Source organism: Cynocephalus volans, chromosome 2 (assembly GCF_027409185.1).
Source record: "Cynocephalus volans isolate mCynVol1 chromosome 2, mCynVol1.pri, whole genome shotgun sequence".
In the NCBI taxonomy this organism is placed as follows: domain Eukaryota; kingdom Metazoa; phylum Chordata; class Mammalia; order Dermoptera; family Cynocephalidae; genus Cynocephalus; species Cynocephalus volans.
In genome coordinates this window covers 205,561,091-205,584,153 of record NC_084461.1, presented here as the reverse complement: position 1 = coordinate 205,584,153, position 23,063 = coordinate 205,561,091, and the positions used below count along the sequence as shown (strand labels likewise).

The following is a 23,063-nucleotide window of genomic DNA, read 5'->3' as shown; positions in this document are numbered from 1 at the left end:
CAACCCAATTAAAAAATGGGCAAATGAGCTAAGTAGGCATTTCTCTAATGAAGATATGCAAATGGCCAACAGACATATGAAAAAATGCTCAACATCACTCAGCATCCGGGAAATGCAAATCAAAACCACACTGAGATACCATCTAACCCCAGTTAGGATGGCTAAAATCCAAAAGACTCTGAGCGATAAATGCTGGCGAGGTTGCGGAGAAAAAGGAACTCTCTCATCCATTGTTGGTGGGACTGCAAAATGGTGCAGCCTCTATGGAAAACGGTATGGAGGTTCCTCAAACAATTGCAGATAGATCTACCATATGACCCAGCTATCCCACTGCTGGGAATATACCCAAAGGAATGGAAATCATCAAGTTGAAGGTATACCTGTTCCCCAATGTTCATCGCAGCACTCTTTACAATAGCCAAGAGTTGGAACCAGCCCAAATGTCCATCATCAGATGAGTGGATACGGAAAATGTGGTATATCTACACAATGGAATACTACTCAGCTATAAAAACGAATGAAATACTGCCATTTGCAACAACATGGATGGACCTTGAGAGAATTAGATTAAGTGAAACGAGTCAGGCACAGGAAGAGAAATACCACATGTTCTCACTTATTGGTGGGAGCTAAAAATAAATAAATAAATTCACACAGATACACACCAAAAAAAACCGGCGGGGGTGGAGAATATATAACAACTACATTTCCTTGAAGTTGATACGACAAGCAAACAGAAAGGACATTGTTGGGTGGGAGGGAGGAGAGGGAGGAGGAAGGGAGGTTTTGGTAATGGGCCACAATAATCAACCACATTGTACATCGGCCAAATATAAATTAAATTAAAAAAAAAAAAAACCCTGACACAGATCAGAACTCAGTGAACACAGCCACAGCCTAAGACCCTGCAAGGAGGGAGAGACACAGAGATCAGTGAAAACAAGCCAGACCTCATTCCCAGGGAGGTTGGAGTGGTCATCATCTCAGGTAACGTCCAGGTACCCTCCCCGTCCCTGCAGCAGCCACCTGTACAGAGAGTAAGGATGGTGAGGAGCAACAGAGCCCAGGCCACGGTGAAGGCACCCCAGACTCTGCTTCCTGACCCCTGAGCCAGGCTGGAGCCCATAAATCCTTCTTATCCTTAGGGTGGGAGGTCTCCCATGCAAAACTTTATTTTTTTTAGAGGCTGTACAAGCCTCTCGTTCATCCTTAGCCTGGGCTCCACCTGAGAAAAAGAGCATGGGGAGGTTGTGTTTTTTACTCCTATGAGGGCATAGCAACACCTGCCGGAGATGTGGAAACAGCGAAATTGGGCAGCACCAAGCATGTGCTTAGGCCACAGCGCCCTCTGGTGGATAGACGAGACATGTCGCTCGCGGGCAAGTACTGCTGTTCAGGACTCCTGCCCTCCCCAACACTCATCCCCTCACAATTCCAGCCATATGTCGCGGGGGGTGGGGGGGTCTCTGCTCAGCATTCTATGCTCACTGTACATTTAAACTGCCATATATATCCAAATGGGCCACGTGCTACTACTCTGGTCTAGACATTTTAATTCACTTTGTGTTTGGAGGTGATGAATATCAGGGCGAGAATAGGCTCTGTTTAAAGCAAAGGGAGGTGAGAGCTCTGTCTTCTCCAGGAGGAACCGCATGTGGTGAATTTTTGATCCTTCCCTGAAAGGAGGTCCAGCCCTTCCGGCAGGAATAGGGAAGAACCCAGGGATCAGGACAGATTTTACCATCAAATTACACCTGGAGAGAAGAAAGACTCTGTGGAGGCAGGAAGGGGTGGGCCTGGGTGTGAATCAGGGGAAATTTAATCAGAACCCATAATCAGTAAGTGCCATAAAGGTTTGAAATAAGACAACAAAGTGGAAAGTCAATAGGGCCAAATGAATTTGAAAGATGTTTGGAGAGAGAATCTACATGGCTGGTAACCAATTAGATCTTTGGGTATGGTAAAGTCAGCATAAATTTGAGGTTTCTCATTTTACAGACCAGTTGGGTTTTAAATACTTTTATTTTTATGTTGAATAGTCTTAAGCCAAATTTGCACTTTTTTATTCGTGCAATAGAGCTACAGTTAGTGATTCAGAAGAAGGAAAAGAATAAATGGTATTTGGAGATTCTGTGACCACCATGATAGACACTGTGACTTCCACTGATGGCACAGTCACAGCCACTGCCAGTGGTGCCACTACCGCTATGGCTGTAGTTTGTGGCCAACATTCCAAGGGGATGAACATGCTACTGTTCAGCAGGAGATGAGAGAAAATGCGGATGGTATTTTCTCCTACTCGCTTTCATACACCCAGACTGTCATCTATGCACCTCATGTTGAGAGCCTATGCTTCACTAGCTCCCATCATATCCAGCATACCTTCTTTTATAAAAAATTTTAGTAAACAATGCATAACATAAAATTTGCCATCTTAACCATTTTAAGTGTACTCTTCAGTGGTGTTAAGTATATTCACATCAATGGGCACTACATCCCCAAAAATTCTTTTTCTTGCAACTCTGATACTCCATGCCCATTAAATAACAACTTTCCATTTCCCTCTCTCCCCAGCCACTGACAACCATCATTCTATTTTATGTTTCTATGAACTTCATGATTTTAGATAACTCATATACAAGTAAATGGAATTATACAGATTTGTCTATCTGTAACTAGCCTACTTCACTTAGCTTAATGTTTCCAAGATTCATCCATATAGCAGGATGTGATAGGATTGCCTTCTTTTGTAAGACTGAATAATGTTCCATTGTATGTACATACCACATTTTGTTTATCCATTCATCTGTGAATGAACATTAAGTTTGATTCCGAGCCGAGTGCACACTGACCACAGAGGCGCCCCGCCAGAGAGGCCCATGTGCCCCACGGCACCAGCATGTGAACTAGCAGGTAGGCCTTACTGCCACCAGACTCCATCCCCACCCCGATCGAGTGTGCACCAACCAGAGAGGCACCCCGCTGGAGAGGCCTGAGTCCTGCGGAGACCATGCACCCTGTAGCGCCAATGCGCAACCAACCAGGTATGCCTCAGCACCGTCAGACCCCATCCCCAGCTCAGCCGAGTGTGTGCTGACCAGAGAGGTACCTTCTCAGAGAGGCCGAAGACCTGATGAGACCATGCACCTGAGGTGCCAGGGGACAACCAAGCAGACGGTGAGGTAGCCATGCCAAATTGGCAGCACCAGCAGGATCCTAGCCGGACAATAGTGTCAAACTAGTGGACTGTGAAACCCACTGCCACAATGACTAAACACCAAAGGAAAGATACCAGGAATATGAAAAATCAAGAAAGTACACCACCAAAGGGTAATAACTTTCAAGCTCTAGATCCTATAGAACAAGAAGCCCTTGAAATGTCTGACAAGGAATTTTGAGCAATAATTCCAGGGAAACTAAATGAGATACAAGAAAACTCACCTAGACAACATGATGAAACGAGGAAAAGTATACAGGACCTGTAAGAAGAAATGTACAAGGAAATCAATGCCCTGAAAAAGAATGTAGCAGAGCTTGCTGAGCTGAAGAATTCATTCGATGAAATAAGAAACACAACAGAGAGTTTAACCAGCAGGCTTGCAGAAGTAGAAGAGAAAACTTCTAACCTTGAAGATGGGTTGTTTGAAATAACACAGGCAGACAAAAAGAAAAAGAAAAAAGAATTAAAAACATTGAAGAAAATCTAAGAGAGATATCAGACAACCTTAAGCGCTCAAATATCTGAGTCATGGGTATTCAAGAAAGAGAGGAAAAAGGACATTGATTGAAAACATATTGAACAAAATAGTGTCAGGAAACTTCCCAGTTATTAGAAAATACACAGATCTTCAGATTCAGGAAGCTCAAAGATCCCCAAATGTATTCAACCCAAAAATGTCTTCTCCAAGACATGTTATATTCAAATTGGCAAAACTCAAAGAGAAAGAGAGAATCTTAAAAGCTGCAAGAGGGAAGCGTCAAATCACCTATAAAGGAGCCCCAATCAGGCTAACATCACAGTTTTCATCACAAACCCTAAAAGTCAGAAAGGAATGGGATGATATATTCAAAATACTAAAACACAGAGATGGCCAGCCGACAATACTCTACCCTGCAAAGCTATCCTTCCGAAATGAAGGGCAAATACAGTATTTCTCAGACAAACAAAAACTGTGGGAGTTCACTACCACACAACCACCATTACAAGAAATTCTCAAGGGAGTACTGGGTTTGGTTCCTGAAAAATAGCTACCACTGCCATAAAAACCCAAGAAAAATCAAAACCCATGAGTATAATAAAAATGGCATCCATGAAGAGAAAATAAACAAACAAAAAGGCTATCTACAACCCAAGGAACCAACAAATAGTGAAAACAAACAGTAAATCAGAAAGAAAGGAACAAAAGACACTTAAGACATCCAAACAAAAATCAATAAAATGCTAGGAGTAAATCAACACTTTTCAATAACAATTCTTAATGTAAAAGGCTTAAATTCCCCAATCAAAAGACACAGACTGGCTGACTGGATTAAAAAGGAGAACCCAACTATATACTGCCTTCAAGAGACCCGCCTCACCCATAAAGACTCACATAGACTAAGAGTGAAAGGATGGAAAATGATTTACCATGCAAACAGAAATGAAAAACCAGCTGGAGTAGCTATTCTTATATCTGACAAAATAGACTTTAAACTAAAAGCCATAAAAAGAGATAATGAGGGACACTACATAATGATAAAAGGATTGATCCATCAAGAAGACATAACAATCATAAATATATGCACACACAATGTCGGAGCAGCCAGATTTGTAAAACAAACTCTGTGAGACCTAAAGAAGGAAATAGACACTAATACCATAATAGCAGGGGACCTTAACACCCACTATCAATATTGGACAGATCATCTAGGCAAAGAATCAATAGAGAAACACAAGAGCTAAATAACATACTAGACCAGTTGGACTTGACAGATACCTACAGAACATTCCATCCAACAACCTCAGAATATTCATTCTTCTCATCAGCACATAGAACATTCTCCAGGATAGACCACAGTTAGGTAACAGAGTAAGTCTCAAGAAATTCAGAACAATTGGAATAATTCCATGTATTTTTTCGGACCACAGTGGATTAAAATTAGAAATCAATAACAAATGAAATTCTGGAAACTATACAAACACATGGAAATTAAACAGCATTCTACTTAATGACATATGGGTCCAAGAAGAAATCAAGCAGGAAATCAAAAAATTTATTGAAACTAATGAAAATAATGATACATCATACCAAAACCTGTGGGATACTGCAAAAGCAGTACTAAGGAGATAATTTATCACATTAAATGCTCACTTCAGAAGAATGGGAAGATGGCAAGTGAACAACCTAACACTTCACTTTAAAGAACTAGAAAAGCAAGAACAATCCAAACCCAAAGTTAGCAGATGGAAAGAAATCATTAAGATCAGAACAGAACTTAATGAAATTGAAACCCAAAAAATGATACAAAAGATCAATCAATCAAAAAGTTGGTTCTTTGAAAAGATAAACAAAATTGACAAACCATTAGCATGGCTAACTAAAAAAATAAGAGAGAAGATTCAAATAACAAAAATTAGAAATGAAAAAGGTGATATTACAACTGATATGTCTGAAATACAACAAATCATCCAAGACTACGATAAACAACTATATGCCAAAAAGTTTGAAAATCTGGAGGAAATGGATGAATTTCTGGACACACTCAAGCTACCAAAACTAAGCCAAGAAGATGTAGAAAATCTGAACAGACCAATAACAATAAAGGAGATTGAAGCTGTTATCAGAAGGCTCCCAACAAAGAAAAGCCCAGGACCAGATGGATTCACACCAGAATTTTACCAAACATTCAAAGAGGAATTGACACAAATTCTTTACAAACTATTCCAAAAGATTGAAACAGCAGCAATTCTCCCAAACTCATTCTATGAAGCAAACGTCACCCTGATACCAAAAAATTAAAATACTTAGGAATTGAGTTAACCAAGGAGGTGAAAAATCTCTATAATGAGAACTACAAACCACTGCTGAGAGAAATTAGAGAGGATACAAGAAGATGGAAAGATATCCCATGCTCTTGGATTGGAAGAATCAACATAGTGAAAATGTCCATACTACGCAAAGTGATATACAAATTCAATGCAATCCCCATCAAAATTCCAATGACATTTTTCTCAGAAATGAAAAAAACTATCCAGACATTTATATGGAATAACAAAAGACCACATACAGCCAAAGCAATGCTGAGCAAAAAAAATAAAGCTGGAGGCATAACACTACCTGACTTTAAACTATGCTACAAAGCTATAATAACCAAAACAGTATGGTACTGGCATAAAAACAGACACACTGATCAATGGAATAGAATAGAGAATCCAGAAATCAACCCACACAACTACAGCCATCTGATCTTTGACAAAGGCACCAAGCCTATTCACTGGGTAAGAGACTGCCTCTTTAGCAAATGGTGCTGGGATAACTGGATATCCATATGCAGGAGAATGAAACTAGACCCATACCCCTCACCATATACTAAAATCAACTCAAAATGGATTAAGGATTTAAATATACACCCTGAAACAATAAAACTTCTTAAAGAAAACATAGGAGAAACACTTCAGGAAGTAGGTCTGGACACAGACTTCATGAATACAACCTCAAAAGTATGGGCAACCAAAGGAAAAATAAACAAATTGGATTATATCAAACTAAAAAGCTTTTGCACGCAAAAGAAACAATTAACAGAGTTAAAAGACAACCAACAGAGTGGGAGAAAATATTTGCAAAATATACATCTGACAAAGGATTAATATCCAGAATATACAAAGAACTGAAACAACTTTACAACAAAAAAACAAGTAACCCAATTAAAAAATGGGCAAAAGAGCTAAATTGACATTTCTCAAAGGAAGATATACAAATGGTCAACAGACACATGTAAAAATGCTCAACATCAATCAGCATCCGGGAAATGCAAATCAAAGCCACACTGAGATACCATCTCACCCCAGTTAGGATGGCTAATATCCAAAAGACTGCAAATGATAAATGCTGATGAGGTTGTGGAAAAAAAGGAACTCTCATACATTGTTGGTGGGACTGCAAAATGGTGCAGCCTCTATGGAAGATGGTATGGAGGTTCCTCAAACAATTGCAGATAGATCTACCATATGACCCAGCTATCCCACTGCTGGGAATATACCCAGAGGAATGGAAATCATCAAGTCGAAGGTATACCTGTTCCCCAATGTTCATTGCAGCACTATTTACAATAGCTAAGAGTTGGAACCAGCCCAAATGTCCATCATCAGATGAGTGGATAAGGAAACTGTGGTATATGTACACAATGGAATACTACTCCACTATAAAAAAGAATGAAATACTGCCATTTGCAACAATGTGGATGGACGTACAGAGAATTATGTTAAGTGAAACAAGTCAGGCAGAGAAAGAGAAACATCACATGTTCTCACTTATTTGTGGGAGCTAAAAATAAATAAATAAATACACCAAAAACCTGGGGGGTAGGAGGAGGGAAGAAGACAGAGCAACTACAATTCCTTGAAGTTGATACAACAAGCAAACAGAAAGGAGGTTGTTGGGAGGGAGGGGGGAGAGGGTGGAGGGAGGGAGGTTTTGGTAATGGGCCACAATAATCAACCACATTGTATATTGACAAAATAAAATACTATTTGGAAGGAAAAAAAACATACTGTAGGATCATGTCTTTTTACCCATTCTGCTGATCTCTGCCTTTTAATTAGAAAGTTTAATTCATTTACATTCAAAATAACCACTGATAAGAAAGGACTTATTTCTGCCATTTTGCTATTTGTTTTATGTATATCTTGTACATTTTTTGCCTCTTATTTCCTCCATTACTGACTTCTTTTGTGTTTAGTAGTAGAATTTTTGTAGTAACTATTTTGATTCTCTTCTCATTTCTTTTTGTGTATATTTTCTACATATACTCTTTGTGATTACCATGGGGACCACATTTAATATCCTAATGTTACCATAATCTATTTTGAATGGATGCCAACTTCAAAAGCATACAAAACTTCTCTTTTTAAAAATGTAGGCTTTATTATTATTCAGGTATGATGAGGTAAGCAAATCAGGAGACATTGCCACTGAAAAGATAATTTGTTACTCACAGTTCCCAGTAGAAGGGGGCATGCCACACCACACAGGGCCACAGAAGAAGCACTTGGGTTGCTCAGAAGGCAGAGGGACTGGAAGGAAATGTAGGCAAGAGCATTTATTGTTGGTTTTATGGGGAGTAATGGGCAGGGCAAGGTAAGCAGACTAAGCAGGATTGGCTAGTCTAAACAATTTCAGTGGGCTCCAGGGTGTAGGGGATACCCCTAGTTGTCTGATACCTGGCCCTGGAGTAACTAGGACAGAATAATAGTGGCCCAGAGTGTATGAGCCTGATCAAGGAGGTTGCTGATGTGTGTGGGCTCTGAGTTGGTTAGTTTGCATATAAAAGGTATGTTCAAATGTGAGTCATTTACTATCCCTAGGTATTGGCCTACCCTAGGAGAGTCAGTCTGTCCAAGGACAGCAAGACACTAGACAGTAAAACTATCAGAAACGTGATTAATACAAGAGTACTTCAGAAAGTTCATGGAAACGCAGAATTAAAAGATAATGTGAATCCTTCCATTAACTTTTTGAAGTACCCTCATGCACTACTGTACAGTCCCATCCTCCCCAATTTATGTGGTTGTTGTCACAAATTATATCTCTATACATGTTACAATTATACAAATTGTAATTATTTTATTGTTAACAATTATACAATTGATCATTTTACAATTATACAAATTACACAAAGTATAACATATAAGTATAATGCAAACTCTGTGCATTGTGTAATATAAATCTACATACATAGATTGAAATTTTTTCCATTTTATCTTTAAATCTTATAGGAAATAAAAACTGGAGTTACAAACCAAAAATACAATAATACAGGCTTTTATATTTGCCCATATACTGTCTTTACTGGTGCTATGGTCTGAATGTTTGTGTTCCCAAAAAAATCGTGTTAAAATTCTAACCCACAAAGTAGAGATATTAGGAGGTGATTAGGTCATGAGAGGAGAGGCTTCATAAATAGGATTAGTGCCTTATAAAATTTGGCCCTTCCACCATGTAAGGACACAGTGAAAATGTGCCATCTATTGAGAAAGGAAGCCCTCATCAGATACTGAGTCTGCCAGCTCCTTGGTTTTGAACTTCTCACACTCTACAACTATGAGAAACAAACTTATAAGCTACCCAGTTTGTGGTATTTTGTTACAGCAGCCCAAACAGACTAAGATAACCAGAGATCTTTATTTCTTCACATGGCTTTGAGTTACTGCCTAGGGTTCTTTCATTTCAACCTGAAGGACTCCCTTAAGCATTGCTTGCAGGGTAAGTCTAGTTAAGCTTTGTTCATTCTGCTACTTAGCCCATTATCCAAGTGTCCTATTTCAACAAGTTAGATTTCCCTTTGAATAACTTTGAGTAGAAAGTATAATACAATATTAAGAAATAAAACTCAGATACCTACGAGTCAGATACCTAGGTTAGAATTTCAGCTCTACTCCTTAATAACTGAGTAACTTTGAAAAAATGAGTTAACCCCCTGAGCTTCAACTCTACCTCATAGGAATGTTGTAATGATGAAATAAGATAATATATGTCAAACTCTTAGAACATTGTCTAGCATATAAGTAAACTCTCAAATGTGAATTGATGCTATTAATATTTTTATTTTTATCATCATCATCTTGTTTTCTGACTGTCTTTACTGTCTTTTTTTTCTAACTGCTTGTTCAAACTATAGTATCTCTTCTCTCTTTCATTGGCTAGAGCCTCACAAGGTCTCATTTAAACCCTGGAGAGGGGCTGGACGGTGGCTCTCTTAGGAGAGTGTAGTGCTGATAACACCAAGGTCAAGGGTCCAGATCCCCATACCAGCCAGCCAGGAAAAAATAAATCAATACATAAACTTCCTGGTCGTTCTATTACAAGTAGATCCCTCACTTGAGTCTATTTTTCTCTCAGCCAACAGAACAGGGCTTCCTAATCTTTGAATCTAAAATTGTCATTTGTGGCCTATAGGCCTCCCAGCTTCCAGTTTCTAAGCAGATAAAGGACAAATATTCTAGGCTTGGGATAAAACATAAGATTTTCACAGTCTGGCACCAACCTGTACATTAGCTGCAGCTTAGATTCATTTCCCACCACTCTTCCCCTCGTGAATCCTCTATTTTAACTATATTTGTTTGCTAAAACACATGAAGCCGGGTTTGTTTGTTTTTTTCCTGACTTTATATACCATTTCCTCTGCCTAACTATGACCCAATTCTGTATCCAGATAAGTGTCACTTATCCTTCAAGACTCAAGTCAGACGTTCCCTCTGTGAAGGTTTTCTGGAAGTTCAGAAGCAGCTTCAAATTCCTGCCACAGTTTGACCTCCCTCTATCTTGATGCTCATCACACAGGGACACAGAATCATTACTCATCTGCTCACCTGGGTAAAGCCACATCCTCCACTGTGAACCACTCAAGGAAAGGAATGGGATCTCACGCATCTATATATGTCAGAACCAGGCCAGGTAATGACTGTATATGGGTGTTACTATTGAGCCACATGTATGGAGTATACCTGACAGATGGGCACAGAGCACCCAACTTTAGATATTTATTCCCACCTTGATGTCATAGGAACAAACAGCCACCCTAGAACCAACCATAGAAAAAAGAGCAAAAAAAAAATATGAAAAGAATATTAAGTTAAAGAGGATTTGTTAGAGGGTCTTACCATTTCATTGCCCCTGATTTGAGGGGGTGGGAGGTAGGGATCCTGACTGAAATCCTACCACACATGACCCATTTATATCTCTCAGACTACCCCAGGCTCTCTTTCTGCTGGGTACCATAAACCAGAGCCTACCTCGTGCTGAGGTTTAATATATGACCTGCAATGCGTAGTAAGAAGAGACAGAAGCTAAGGGGTCCAAGCCCAACATTGCTTCTGAAAGACAACATAATCCCTATGAAAAGGAACTATTAATGAATGGTGGGTGCTGTGTCCCCCATATTTTCATATACTGGAAATTTAGTTCCCACTATGACAGTGTTAAGAAGGTAGAGAATCTTATTATGGTAATTGAAAGGTGGAGCCTTGAAGAGATGATTAGATTTTGAATACTGCACCCTCTTGAATAGATTGATCCACTCATGGAGTAATGGTCATGGTTCTGATGGCTTTAAAAGGAGAGTAAGTGAGGAGGTTACTCTCTCTTGCTCAGCCATTTTGCCAGGTGATACCCTCCATTGCTATAGAGTCATTACTGGGAAAAAGCTCTCACCAGATGTGTTCCCTAAACTTCAGACTTCCCAGACTCTGGAACTATAATAAATAAATTCTATTTCCTTATGAACTACCCAGTTTCAAGTATTTCTGTTATAAGCAACAGAAATGTACTAATACAGTGGGAATTATAGGCAAGATGTCAAAGCAATGAGAGAAATATTCGGGGACAGAAGAATATTCTCAGTGGCCCTCAAGTCTTGCCATATAATTATGGTAATGATAATAATAAAATCTTGCATTAATATGTTATGTTTACAAAGAGCTTTCGCATATGTTACTCATGTTGCTTTCACAACAACCAGATGAAGCAAATACAATTAGCATATTTATTCCTGTCTTTTGGATAGGGAACCCAAGGCTTACAGAGACTGAAGAAACCCAACGTCACACAGCTGTAAGAGGAGCTACTGGGCTCTTTGCAGCCTGATAATATCACTTGCTCAAGTCAGAGGGCATGTCTGTCTATGCATCTGGAGGTTGGCTGCATTCCTGAGAACCCAGAGTCTGTGAAGGCAATTCTAGTGGCATAGTCCTCAACCAAGGAGGGGCTGAGGCATTTTCAATGACTTAAAGTCATGTCTTGAGTCTGTTTTGGACTGGCATGATTATCATTACCCAACTTTATCATTACCCAACTTTTTCTACTCTTTACAGAAGTACATAAGTGCATATACACACAGTAGAAAAAGTTAAGGTGCAGGAGAATACTCAGTTCACTCAAGAAATATTTATGTGTCTCACATTGTGCTCAGTGATGGGGGGACTGTCAAAAAAGAAGACATGGTGTCTGCACTTATGGAACTTTTAATCCATTTAAGAGACAAAAATTCTGCTAAAGAAATAATTTGAAGAAAACTAGAACTACAAGGACTTATAGATTCTACTTAAAATCTCCTAAATCATCTAGTTATTAACGGCCTGTTGATGACCTGTTCAGACCCCCTCTGATTTTTTTGCACTCATTCCTAGGTATCATCTAGATATTATTCCTGGGAGGCTCTCCTGAAACTCTCTCTTCATCCCCAGTCTGTATCAGATGTCCTCCTAGAGAGCCATCATCGTTCTTGCCACAATACCTAGAATTCACATCTGTCTCCCCCACTAGAATGGACCTTGCCAAAGCACTAGACTCTGCGTTTTGCATCTTTGTGTTTCTAGGGCCTATTAGAGTTACTGCACACATAGGAGGAATGTCACATGTTGACAGGAATTCAACGTGTAATAATTCAAGCAAAAGAGATATGAGAACTACAATGGTCAAGATTTTCCAGACTAAAGTTCATTACAGACTAAAGATGAGGCTTGAATAGGACAAAAGGGATATTCATGATGAGAGTAACTAGTTGATCAAATGCTTGGACAAGGGTAATAAAAAAAGGGTGGGAATGGCCCAGGGACACTGATGGCACATGGGGATGGTCTTGAATGTCAGGCTAGTTTGGTCCCTGTGGGATGAACCATAAGAAGTCAAAAATCGAAACCAAAAGCAAAGAAGGTACATCCTCAGACCAATATGTTTGGATATAAAACTGATTTAAAAGTGGAAGTCTGTGGTGTCACTTACACTCCATTCAAGTGTTGCACAAGTAATGCCTTGAAGCCACTCCCATTCCAGCCAGCCCCACAAAGTCTGTTAATGATGTCACTGGCAAAAAGAGATATGCCCTTCTGGAATCCAAGAGAAGAGACCCGAGATACACTTCTTAAAAACTTTTGCAACCTAATACCAATCCCCTATGCCTTAGTGCAGATTAAGTCAGATTGTTACCCCTCCTGGAACTATTTGCCTCTTTGAGTTTCAGACACTTCAAAGAAAAATATAACCTCATCTTAGTTACAATCTTGGTCATTTGGCCAGCTGAAAGGTTACAGAACCTAGAGCTCACATCGCATAAGTATGAACTTAAAATCATGTCCTGAATGTCCTGAACCTCCATCCAATTGTATGACCTTAGACTTATTACTTAATCACTCAGAACCTCAGTTTTTTCATCTATAAATTGGAGATAAATCTTCCTGCAGAATTTGTATACTGAGAGAGAATATGGGCACATTGGCTTAGACTTAGCTTCCCATCAGTAATCAATGTCATTGTATAATATATGCATGTATTGAAACAACACTTTATACCCCACAAATATGTACAATTAGATTTATAAATAAAAAAATTTTTTAATAATCAATGTTAGTCCCATGCTTAAAGTGTGTCTTGGTCTCTCTAGACTTGTTTTCTCTTCTGGAAAAGGTCTGCTTTTACAGGCTCAAGGTGACAGTTAAATGCAATATGCAAAAGCACTTCGCATAATATATGTGAGGCTAAGTTATTATTTTATTCATTATTCCTAAAAGTCACATTAAATAGCTTTCTACTATCGTTACACACAAGGGACTTGCTCTCCTAGTCTCTGATTCATAATATAGCAGCTGATGTTAGATGAGAAAATGGTGAATAGTTATTTTAAAAAGAGATAATCATCATTTGGGAAATATAATGTGTCAAGCCCTATGCAAAGCACTGTCACACTAACGCCTCAAAATAATTCTGTGGGGCAGGTCCTGTTATTCACATTCTCCAGATAAGAAAACTTCCGTTAAAAAAACATAGGTACACTGCCCAAGGCCACACAGCCAATAAGACAAGGAGCCAAGATTTCAACCTGTTTTGTCAGGTTGAAAATTCCATGCTCTTAACCATTACACAGGCCATTTATAACCTTATGATCTTAATAACAGTGGAAAAGGGTAGAGGGAAGGATTGATATTGGGCAAAGACATAAGGCGCAATGAGTTGAAACACACCAACATTCTACCATTCAACCAGAGAATCTCAATGGAATTTTTCATAAGCAACAGGCAGATGGAGAATTGTTTCTGGGCTGATAGACTTTCTTCTCTCAACTTGAACCATGTGGGATAGGCAGCCTCCTACTTTCTTGGTGTGGCCTTAGCCCAAAAGATAGCTTTGAAGGAGACCCAGCCCTAAACAGGGCTTTTTATTCAGGGAGAGAGAGAGAAAAACCCTCACTCACAGGCAATCAGCTCATTTCTCAATCTTCTAGGAAGAAGCTCTGACTCCGGGGGCCTCATCATGGGGCCGGGGCTTCAAGTGCTGGCCATGGTTGAAGGCTGTGCTTCTCTGTCCCAGTGTGATATTGTGAAATATATATTTGGTCTTCGTTCCATTTCCTGGCACACAACTCTTGAAAGCTTGGAATCTCCAAAGTAATAAATGTCTTTTTGTATGCTAATTAGTTGACTAATGGCTGGCAGCCCCTAGGTAGCTCCAGGATTGGAGCTGGTCACCAGAAAGACCAAGGCAGGATTAGAAGGTTGGAACATTTATTCCAACCCCCAACCTCCAGGAAAGAGAGGGGCTGAAGTTTAAGTTGACTACCAATGGCCAATGATTTAATCACTCATGCCTATGTAACAAAGCCTTCATAAAAACCCAAAAGGACAGGGTTGGAAGAGCTTCCGGATAGCCGAACACCTGGCGGTTTCTGGAGGGTGGCATGCCCAGAGAGGGTGTGGAAGTTCCATCCACCTTTCCCCATACCTTGCCCTATACATCTCTTCATCTTATCCTTTGTAATATTCTTTATAATAAACCAATAAACACAAGTAAGTATTTCCCTGAGTTCTGTGAGCCACTCTAGCAAATTAATTGAACCCAAGAAGGGGTTTGTGGGAACCCCAATTTATAGCCAGGCAGTCAGAAGCACTATTGAAACAAAATGGAGCTTGCAATTGGCATCTGAAGGGGAAGGGACAGTCTTGTGGAACTGTGGGATCTGATATATCTCTGGGCAGATAGTGTCAGAACTGAATTGAATCTGGAGAACTGATTGGTTGTTGGTGGGGAGAAATCTCCACATACTCCTCTGTAACCAGAGGTCATAGAGGTCTCCTGTGTTGATTGTTGTCGTATAAGAGCAGAGGAAAAACATTTGGTTTTACTTACACCCAGACATGACCCCTTCTTTACATAAATTCTGAGTAATTTATAAGTTCAGGGAGGGGGAGCTTGATATCAAAGCTGGAGCCTGAGCATAAAATTAACCAAGGCTGGGCCTCTTTTCCAGCACCAGGCTCTGGAAACCTGGCCCTAAAGGGTCCAGAATTGAGTTGTGAGAATGAGAAGCAAGAAGTGTGAACCTGTAAGAACAGCTTGTGTTGATTAACATCAAGGATGTGGTGCTGAAAACATGTTCTCTGAAAGCATAAACTGAAACTCTTTGCTATTTGAAATTATATAAGTGAGAATGAAATATCTCACTGGTGCCTGAAGGTTCCAAATCATGTGCATCACTGAAAAAGAAGCAGCCTCAATTTCCAACCATAGTGCACAGCTTCAGATAAGGGGTTTTCAATATAACATTCTCATATTTATCTCAACTTTGAATTTCCAAAATAAACAGGAACACTGAGTTTTCTTCTCAGACCAAGTTTCATGTTAACCCCTTAGTCATACTCTCTGCTTTATTTTGAGCCTAACAAAACATGGCTTCATGTAAATTCTTCCTAAACTCTACCCTTCTTCAAAGTCCCATAACTCCATCTCTTCTGTTTTGTGAGAAGCTAAAGTTCTGTTTTAATTTCTCCCTTGCTGCAGCAAGTTGAATCAGCATAGCTTTGGGCGACATAGGTGTGCCCTTGTGGGCTCCAGTTGATGGTGAGTTTCAAGAGACTGGTGATGTAGGTTCACTGAGGTCCATAATGTAGTGGGACCAAGGAAATGAGTACTGAGGAGAGAAGAATGGGGAAAAAGATAGAAGAAGAAGAGAGGGTAAAGGGGCCAGAAGAAAGGATAAGAAAGAGACAGAGAGCCTTTTAAAGAAATGATAGTGCAGTTACTGATCAACAGGCTATCGGAAGATGTCCTGCAGATGTTTGAGCTAGCTATTAAAAGTGGAAGGGATTTGTGAAGTTTATTATCTCAGGTCCCCAAGAGGGGGGTCACTGCAAGTCACACAGGGTAATGGGGGAAGCATCAGGGTCAGTGAAGAGAGAGAAGTGAGGGAAAGGAATAGGCCACAACCTTTATTTGAGTTTCCGTGGAAAAAGCAAGGTAGGACAGAGTAAATAGCTTAGGATTGGCTAGTTTGAACAATTCCAGCAGGCTTTGGGCCATCAGAGCGGTCTGTAGTTGTCTGGTACCTGGCCCTGGGATGATTTAGGGCAGGGGAAATATTGGCTTGGTGTGTGGAAGTTAGATAAGAAGGAGACTGTGGATATAGACGTGGGATTGGTTGGTTTATATATGCAACACATGCTTCCAGCCAAGCCTTTTCCTGTCTCTAAGAAAGGGCTAGCCCTGAGAGAGGCAGTCTTTCCCCAAGTCTGTAAGTCCCTCCAAATACCAGAGCATCAAGAATACAGGAAATAAGAAATAAATAGATAATATAATTGGCCTGTTATAAATGGATGCCAAGTAGACAAATACAGAATCTAAGAAAACGCAGAGCAGGATCTTACTTCCTTACAGATAGTATCCATTTGCTAGGTCTGCCATAACAAAGTCCCATAGACTGGGTGGCTTAAATATTAGAATTTATTTTCTTATAGTTCTGGAGTCTAGAAGTTCAAGATCACGCTGTCCACGGGGTTGGTTTCTTCTGAGGCCTCTTTCCTTGGCTTGTAGGTAGTTGTCTCTCTTTGTGTTTTCACATGGTCTTCCTTCTGTCTGTGTCCTGAATCTCCTCTTTTTATGAGACCAGTCATATTGGATTAAGGGCCACCCTAAAGACCTCATTTTAACTTAATCACCTCATTAAAGACCCTGTCTCCCAATGTAGTAACATTCTGAGAAACTGAGGATTAGGAATTCAACGTAAGAGGTTTGGTTTGGTTTTGCTTTGTTGTTTTTTTTGTTTGTTTGTTTGTTTGTTTGTTTAACAAACGAAATGTCAGTTTATTCAAAAACGTACACATTATCATAAAAATCATTATGCAAAAGTTAAGCTCTATTTCAAATTAGTAAGATGATATAAAAAGGCATTATTCTGAGATAGCACATCAATTAATGATGAAAAAGTATGTCCACATACATTTTCATATTGATGACTACAACCATTGAAAGTGTCTTTTCCTTTAGTCACTTAGAGAATTAAATATATTTAGAATAATAAGCAACTTTGTCTGTTTATCAGTTTTGTAGAGGGAGGCCCAGGTCCACAACACATTTCAGACTACATTGTATAGAAGTATAGGGTTTTATTAAACTTCCTGTTTCTGCTGGCTGCTTGCTTGAGTAATTGTTTGGAGGCAACATGATTAAGCCCACAACACAGATAGAATTAAGTACGCATCTTTTGGATTTCCAAGTCAGAGTTTCCCATGGAACACATAATTTGAAGTAGATGTTATGCAGCAAAAGGAGATAGAATTACAAGCTGAACATACCCATATAGAGCCTGTGGGTGAGGCAAGGCATGGGTGGACAGGGCCTTTGGGTGAAAAATCATGATTTTTCAGTTCTATAAACTGAGCATTAATAAGCAGTCACTGCCCCCTGTATAACACCATCTTCTATTTGAGGGAAAGTATAGCTCTTCCGTGTACCCCTGAGATTATTCTAGTATAATTTATCTTTTACTGGTCCCTGGTTACCCAGTGGTCCAGTCTATTCTAACAGTAAGGTAGAGTTACTCACCTCATGTTTACTAGAGGTTTTGTAGAGAAAATCATCTCCAAACTTAGCTATATATTTTTGAATTGTTCAAGTAGCTAGATTCTATTCTCAATTTTCTTGGCCTCCTGCTTCCTAATTCATATCTTGTGCTAACTAATGCTCACCACAGATACATTTAATATTTGTCTAGAATCTCTAGAGAACAGGGAATCAAGATGTCAGGGGTTCTTAATGTTTTTATTTGTATCAAAGTAATATATTTTAATTTATGGGCTTAATATAACATCTGTATGGTATCTTTCATGTCCATATCTCCCATCTCCTTTTGAAAGTGTCCTCACCACAACCACAGGAGGTAGGTAGATGCTATAAGCACCAAGGTCCCATTTTTCAAAGAGAAAAATACACAGTTGAGACAAAATCATTTCTGACAATATACACAGTAGATCATTGGTAAAGCCAGAAACTGAATTCAGGACAATTTAGATATTTTACACTGTCCACTCCATTCACCAGTTTTTGATCCTCTCCCTTTATCCTCTCAAAGCTCAAAACACACCACAAACTCCACAGAAAACTGAGTGCTCTGAGCAATACTATTCATGAGAAGTTCTCCACTTTTCCCTCTTCTCTAGCTTAATGGGAATGAGAAGGCACTTCAAATAGTGCTCTCTGTGTTTTCTTCTTTCCATAAGAAAAAGCCATGCCTTTACCTGTTGAATCATTGTTATACCCAGGAACTTCCCCCAGCTCTTTTCTAAACTAGCCTAAAATCAGTTAATACTAACATCATGACTTTTTCTTAACTTCAATGGGATTATGTTACAATATGATTGAGATTTCACAGGTGGAATTTTAAAATTGACTTAATTCATTAAATGTAAATTAAATTAAAATAATTTCCCCCTAGGAAACCAGTTCAACAAGAGATATACTCCTTTCAGTGAGAAATGTTGAGCACTAGCACCTGGAATTGAGACCACCTGCCCTTACCCTTGTCAACTGATGACCACCAGATGATCACCGATCGAAACTCCTGAAAAAAGAAGTGCTGTAGTCACCCGAACTCACAGGGAGGGAGAGCTCTGGCTAATTATTTCAATGTTTTGGGAGGACACAGCTGCTTTGAGATGGCAGATGCCCCCAGCAGGGGCATTTGCTCTAACATATGACACAGTGTCAACTTCTAAGCCCATATGTCAACATCAGCACTGTAAGACAAAGTGGCCTCTGGCAAACGCATTCCAATTCATTATAGTCACCAGAGGGTCTACTTTGTGCGGCCACAGGAAAAGATTAACTAAGGGCCAGCCTTACATAGAAAATAAAGCAATAATTTATAAATAAACGTCCATATGATTCACTGAGTTAACAAACATTGCCGAGTGGCTCAAATATTCTAGTCACAGTAAATGCCCAAATGAGTGAAATCCCGAACACGGGGAACTCACAATGGACATTTTTAAGAAGGTCAGAAAATCCCCGGGACTCAAGATTATCTGCTTCCCCAGATAATGAGGTTGGTGCCTGGGTCCCTCCCTTTTGGGTAAGTCCTGCCATCCTTAGGATCCCACTTCAAAGAGCAAATGCCCAGGACAAGGACCCCGTCAATCTCCCATCCTTAGCTTTCATGTGTGCATCAGTTTATCAGATTGATTTTTCTTGTGCCAGGAAAAACTTGACAAGGATATGATGAGGGAAAGTTTTCTTTTTCAAAAATATGAGGAAGAAGTCAGGCAGGGAAAGTAGCAGGAACCAGGGAGGCCAAAATTCTTAAAATTGTATTCAAGGATGACAAACAACCTTGACATGCTGAATCTGTCTGAGACAGACTTGCATCAGACATCACGGGGCTTCTGTTTCCTGGTCCGCCTTTGAGTGTGACTGAGCGGACTTTCCTTCCACAGCTCTGCTACGTACAGATGACTATGTCATGGTGGCTTCAAATACATAAGTTAAGAGCAAAGTAATGAGTTTTCCTCCAGCTAGCCTACAATTACACATGTACACATTTATCCGACCGGGCAAAATTTACAACTGACTGGTTTTCCCTCAACACCACAGAATGGGATTAAAGGAAGTAAAGATTCCAGCCTCAGCGAGTCTGCAGCAGGAGGCAGGACTCAGGCAAAATATGCATGGCAGAAGACAGCCACAGCCAGCAGGATGATGCCATTAATGTTTACTACTGTCCTCCACAGAGGCTTCTCAGAGGTGTCCGTCAGCTTCAGCTTCATGGCTGCCTCCTCTTCCTTAGTCATCTTGGGTCCCTTCTGCTGGTCCAGCCCACAAAATAGGTCACAGGCCCTCCTGAAGCACCCTTTTTCCTCCTCGGGAACTTCTGTGTCAGGGGAAAGGCATAAAAGGATTATTGGATACAGAAGTAGGATGGCATAGAAAAAGTTTCTCCAGGGGAGATTCCATACAATGCAGCATCCGCCATTCTGCAGAAATTTCCCAACTTTCTTGTTTTCAGGAATAGAAATGGTACAGATGTTCAAATGAACTTAATTAATTACAAGCCAACGTTACTAGATGGATTCTACATCCTTATGATCAGCTAGCCTAAGTTTTATCTCTCTTAGTCCCAATACAAATGCATTTTGATTTAGAACAGTCAGATCAAATATTGTTTTATGAGAGAGAAATGTTAACAGTGGGCTGGGGAATATTGTGACATATGAAGAACATGGAAAACCCACCTCTGAAACACATATACTCATATCTGTTTGCTACATCACTGGAAAGCAATGAGGCTGGCATGACTTAGGAGTGCATTGACTACATCTGTCAATTCTAAGGCTTCACCACAGACCCAGAAAGGTGGTAGGGACTGGTCTGAAAAGCTCCTGATGAAGGGCAGCGGTGATCAACATTTCCAGGGCTTAAGATCTGATTTTGCATACAAACACTGCTGAATCAAATCATCCAACTGGTCCTGACACTCAAAGCGGATGCTTTTCAAGGAAACTGATTCCCTCCTCTGAGCCCAGGTGTGGCACTGGAGGTAGACAGACCTAGTTTCAAATTCCAGCTCTGCCACTCACGAGACGTGAGCCCACTGTGTTTTCAACACCATGGAACCATGGCCAGAGACCACTGCTCTGCACTTTCTCATTTTTGTGAGTCACAGAATTTTTTCTTTAAAAAGACACAGAATTTTAGAACTGGAATGAACCTTAGTGATCAAGTTGCATACATGAGTCAGAACTAAGACCAAGACCTAGCTTTATGGCCTTGTTAATTCACCCCTCTGATCTTCAGGCATCTGTAAAATTGGATAAATAATACCTTCTTCATTTTATTAATGAAGATTTAATGAGAGATTAATGATTCATTGAGAGAGTACTTAGCACATAGCAGATATCAGGAAGTGCTAGTCTCCTTCCATTCTCTCTCTTTTTTCTCTCACACACATAATAGAGACCCCCCCCTTCTGATTCACTCCACCAAAAGAGTAGAATGGATAAAAAGGAGCAAGGAGTTGGGCTCACTGACCAGCTCAAGAGAGAAATGCATGATTATCGGGGTCAATAAAAAATTGATTAGCCTTGTGGAACTCTCTATGTCTCATTTTCCTTGTCTGTAAAGTTGGAAGAATTATATTTGCATTATCTTCCTTAAAAGGATGATGTAGTGCTAAAATAAAACACCAAACTAGAATAACGTATTTATAATTAAAACATATTATTATCATATCATTATCAATCATGATGGTGCTGATGATGGTGATGGTTATGATGCAGCTACAAGGCTTGCTTGTGCTGCTGTTTCTCAGGGAATAGTGTGACACCCATGGTCTGTAGAAGCCCTCAAGAGAGCTTAGTTTATTTAATAAGTTTTAACAAAATAGGGTGTTCAGTCTGATTTTACTATGAGTTCATCAAGAAACAACAGAATACTAGTGCTGCCATGAACCTCGGTGGTCACCAAGCCAATTCTCTAGCCAGTGTGGGAGTCCTCTCTGTAGCATCCCTGATAGATGCACACTTGCTGCCCATCCCTTTCCAGAACAACTCAGCTAGAAAACTCTTCCTTCAAAGCAATCATAATGGTGATAATTATAGCCAATTCTGATAGTGGAACATTATCTCATTCTATGTTTCCAACTGTGCCATGAGGTGTGGGCTATCATTTAGAATACTTTTACACGAGAAACCTGAACTTTAGAAAATTGGAATTATTTGCCCAGGGTACTAAGTAGAGAAGTCAGGATTCAATGCCAGATTTTTCTGATTCCAAATCCCACAATCTATCTCTGCACTGTCCTGACTTCTTACTCTGAGTTAAAATTGCATGACTTCTTCCCACCCATCAGTCTTGTCTGCCCTCTGGTGCAAAAATAATCTCTTCTTCCACATTAAAACCACTCAACTCAATACTTCTCACCCATGTTCCTTTAAAGTTTATGATATTCTCACTCAACGTGGAGACATTTTGGGAGGTAGTAGAAGTACGGGGTATGTTCATGCCTATCTGCTCCGGGGAAGCAAGAAAACATGCCTGTTTTCAGCACCATGGTCAGCTGCCTGTGGCTCCATGCTCCCTCTGACACGGTACTTGCAAAAAGTCACAGGTTTCAGGACTGAAAGGTCCTTAGAGATCAAGAGCAGATTATACCAGAGCTGGGATCACAGGCAATGCTTCTCAACGCTTCTCCCTCTCGTGTCTGTAAAATCACGTGATAATACCAAATAATCTCTAGGGCCCTTTCCAGAGCTAGGATTCTATGATGTTCCTGATGGCCAGATTCCAGATTTGTTCTGCTGCATCTGTGCTCTCCTTTATTTTTTTTTTTTTAATTTATTTATTTTTTTTTAACTTCCTTTTTTTTTTTTTTTAATTTTATTTTGTCGATATACATTGTAGCTGATTAATGCTCCCCATCACCAAAACCTCCCTCCCTTCTCCCTCCCCCCTCCCCCCAACCATGTCCTTTCTGTTTGTTTGTTGTATCAAGTGTGCTCTCCTTTAGATGGAGTGATGAGACCTCAGCCCAGAGCCAAGTAAAACACACAT

At 39.9% G+C, this 23,063-nt stretch overlaps 1 protein-coding gene across 3 annotated transcripts in view; it reads right to left on the bottom strand.

Moving 5' to 3' along the window:
* Positions 1–20,167: 20,167 nt before the first annotated feature.
* Positions 20,168–23,063, bottom strand: part of LOC134369306 (sodium/glucose cotransporter 1) — a 76,605-nt gene continuing 73,709 nt past the window's right edge. Inside the window, exons 15-16 of one of the 3 annotated variants that reach the window (XM_063085670.1) lie at positions 21,605–21,613; positions 20,168–20,382 (exon numbers count right to left, since the gene is read on the bottom strand). In XM_063085670.1, coding sequence (XP_062941740.1) covers positions 20,168–20,382; positions 21,605–21,613 — 224 coding nt within the window. Of the gene's footprint in view, positions 20,394–21,604; positions 21,614–23,063 lie in introns of all 3 variants that reach the window. The other 2 variants (XM_063085668.1, XM_063085669.1) reach the window with 2 other exon arrangements.